Genomic DNA, 3,088 nt, shown 5'->3' on the forward strand with positions numbered 1-3,088 from the left:
CTGTCTTTGGGTGAAGTGAGCTTTTAATGAATTAAACATCATCATCTCTAACTGATCTGGGCCTTTAAGGGTTAAACTGGGGTCATTTCAGGGCAGGTGAGGGAACATTAACACAGCTAATAACTGGAGGAGAAACTCTGTGATACAACAAATATTTATTTACAACATTATTCAGCACTGTTAAAGTCTGTTAAAGTTTTACATCTGTCTGTTGCTGAGGACCTGACCTGAGATCAGCCTCCATGTGACCCCGCCCCCCTCACCTTATCTCCGGCCTGTCTGCCGGCTCTTCATTAACATAATTAAGCAGCCGCACACCGGGAGGTCTCACACTTTAAAACAAACGCACCGCTGTCTGCAGGAGAAACCCTACAGGTGAGGAGCAGTCAGAGCTGAAGCATATCCAACATGAGGCCACACATGTCTCCTGTGCTGCTGTTAGCGGTGTGTGTCCTCGGTGTGTGTGCCCTCTCACATGTGGAGGAGATGAAGAGCCAGGAGCGGCTCTTCCTCAGCTCCCTGGGGCTCTCAGGGAGGCCTCGGCCGGCGGGGAGCCACCAGGCCCGGCGCCGTGTCCCCTCCGCGCTCTGGAGGATGTTCCGGAGGTCAGAGAACATCCAGGCCGAGGAGAGCGACCCCTGCACGGTGTCTGAGTACGGAGTGCGCGGCAACATCATCCGATACGTGCAGGACCAAGGTGGGTCATCATTATTATTCAGAGTGTGTGTGTGTGTGTTGAATGGCTGCAAGACCCAGTGTGCTCATGAGTCCAGCAATTAGACCTTACCAGATGGAGACAGATAAGATGTATATTCTGTCTTTCAAAGTTCTAATTGAAAGACCCTGCAGACACCACTGTCCTAACTTTAACTTTAAAGGGCAACACCACCTAAAATTAAGAATTACAATATGTTATTTCCATAGTCTAAGAAAGTTCAATCAATATTTGTAAACGTGGAAAGTAACTCTCAAACTTGTGATGTCATCAAGCAGAAGGACATCTGGGTGCTCGGCCTGCTGCCCCTGTGACCTGACTCTGGATACGCAGTTGAAAGTGAATGGTTTTAATTATCATAAGATCTGTAACTAAAAAGTACAACAGGCCCTACAGTGCTTCTTCTTGTGTGCAAAACTTGGCACATCTTTGTTTGTAAGAAGCAGGTTCAGCCAACGTTTACACACAGTTACGTGAGAGAGAGAATACACACTATTATTTATTGAACAAAGTGTTACTCAGTACTCGAACAATCAAAACACGTCAGCCTAATTGTTTTGGTCAACGTCTCTTTTAAAGCAGACAACAAAAGGCTTGTTATTTTAAGGTGTTCGCACTAAATCATGCTGCAAATGTGCCTCAGTGAGACCTGCTCAAAATGCAGACTGAGTGCGACCACAGTGTGAGTCTGAGAGAGAAGTAATTGGTCATGACAAATGATTCTTCTCTGTGATTTAGGTTATCACACACCTCATCTCCACTTAAATAAAGAAGCCAAATAAACCCCTGTTGTTAAAGGCTGGTCTCCCTGCTGATGTTTTGCAGGCAGGCTGGTGTCTGGCTGGAGCAGCAGCTGTCAGGCCTGTCTGGAGAAGCAGCTTTTCTTCAACATGTCCGTCCTGCAGCCTGTGGAGCTGCTGTCTCTGGCTCAGCTGGAAATCAAGTTCCACTGGAAGCCCGTCAGGTCGGCGGAGCTCCTGCAGGGGCCCGGGGCCCTCAGCGTGTCCCTGTATAAAGTGATTCGAGCCACGCTGAGGGGAGCCAATCCCCAAGCTAACCGCAGGCTCCTGCTGTCCCAGTCGGTCCAGCTGCAGCCCGAGCCCACCTCCGTCACCATGGACCTCACCTCGCTGGCAGAGAGCTGGCGCAAACCGGGACGCAACTACGGTTTGGTTTTAGAGCTGCTGCCTCTCAGCGCAGATCCACAAGAGCTTCTTCCTTTTCACCCGGGGAACTCCCTCCCGTTAGACCCGGCCTTCACCCTGCCGCTGATCCAGGCCTCACTGGTTGCAGTGTCCCTCAACCCACACCAGTGTCGCTCCAGGCAGAGAAGAAGCGCCATCCACCTCCCTGTGACACCCAGCAACGTGTGCAAGGCCCGCCGCCTCTACATCGACTTCAAGGACGTGGGCTGGCAGGACTGGATCATCGCACCGCAGGGCTACATGGCCAACTACTGCCACGGAGAGTGCCCGTTTCCGCTCAGCGAGAGTCTGAACGGCACCAACCACGCCATCTTGCAGACGCTGGTGCACTCCCTGGACCCACACGGCACACCGCAACCCTGCTGCGTGCCCATCCGCCTCTCCCCGATCTCCATGCTCTACTATGACAACAACGACAACGTGGTGCTGCGACATTACCAGGACATGGTGGTGGACGAGTGCGGGTGTCGATGAGGTCGGTGGAAAATTCTGACTGTCACATATCCACCAGGTCGTTTTTAAGCTTCTTGCTCCAAAGTCTTATTTTCTTACTGTTGTTAAATGTTTTCTGATTGTCACATTAGATTTTTTGTACAATTTTCCTACAGTCGATGATTTTTAAAGAATGTACCGTTTGTAATCGTTTGTTCGTACAGACATTTTGACATATTTTTGATATGACATCTGATGTTAATAAAAATTGCAATGAAGCCACACTGAAGGACTGAAGTTTTCTTCAGTAGGGGTGGGCGATATGGCCCTAAAATAATATCACGATATTTTGCAATAACGATATTCTTGACGATATGACAGATTAGTAAAAAAATATGTATTATTAATTCAAGAAAACAGAATTGCAACAAAATAAGTGATATAGTTTTACAGTTTGCCTTCAGATATTCAGTAAAAACTAAACAGAAATTGGGGCGTCGGTGGCTTAGTGGATAGAGCAGGTGCCCCATGTACAAGGCTGTTGCTGCGGCGGCCCGGGTTCGATACCAGCCCGTGGCCCTTTGCTGCATGTCACTCCCTCTCTCTCCCCACCTCACACTTAACTTTCCTGTCGATTAAAGGCAAAAAATGCCACCAAAAAAATATCTTTTAAAAAAACTAAACAGAAATTATCTCTCATTTCTTTACTTTGTGAACACCAACAGTAACTCAGAGT

At 48.4% G+C, this 3,088-nt stretch overlaps 1 protein-coding gene across 1 annotated transcript; it reads left to right on the forward strand.

Annotated features, from left to right (window-relative positions):
- The first annotated feature begins 259 nt into the window (after window positions 1–259).
- On the forward strand, window positions 260–2,633 carry gdf3 (growth differentiation factor 3). Its single transcript, XM_050048108.1, has 2 exons — window positions 260–697; window positions 1,541–2,633. The coding sequence occupies exons 1-2, from the start codon at window positions 409–411 to the stop codon at window positions 2,392–2,394; spliced, it is 1,143 nt and encodes a 380-aa protein (XP_049904065.1). The 5' UTR covers window positions 260–408; the 3' UTR covers window positions 2,395–2,633.
- Window positions 2,634–3,088: the final 455 nt, after the last annotated feature.

Source organism: Epinephelus moara, chromosome 7 (genome assembly GCF_006386435.1).
Source record: "Epinephelus moara isolate mb chromosome 7, YSFRI_EMoa_1.0, whole genome shotgun sequence".
NCBI lineage: Eukaryota > Metazoa > Chordata > Actinopteri > Perciformes > Serranidae > Epinephelus > Epinephelus moara.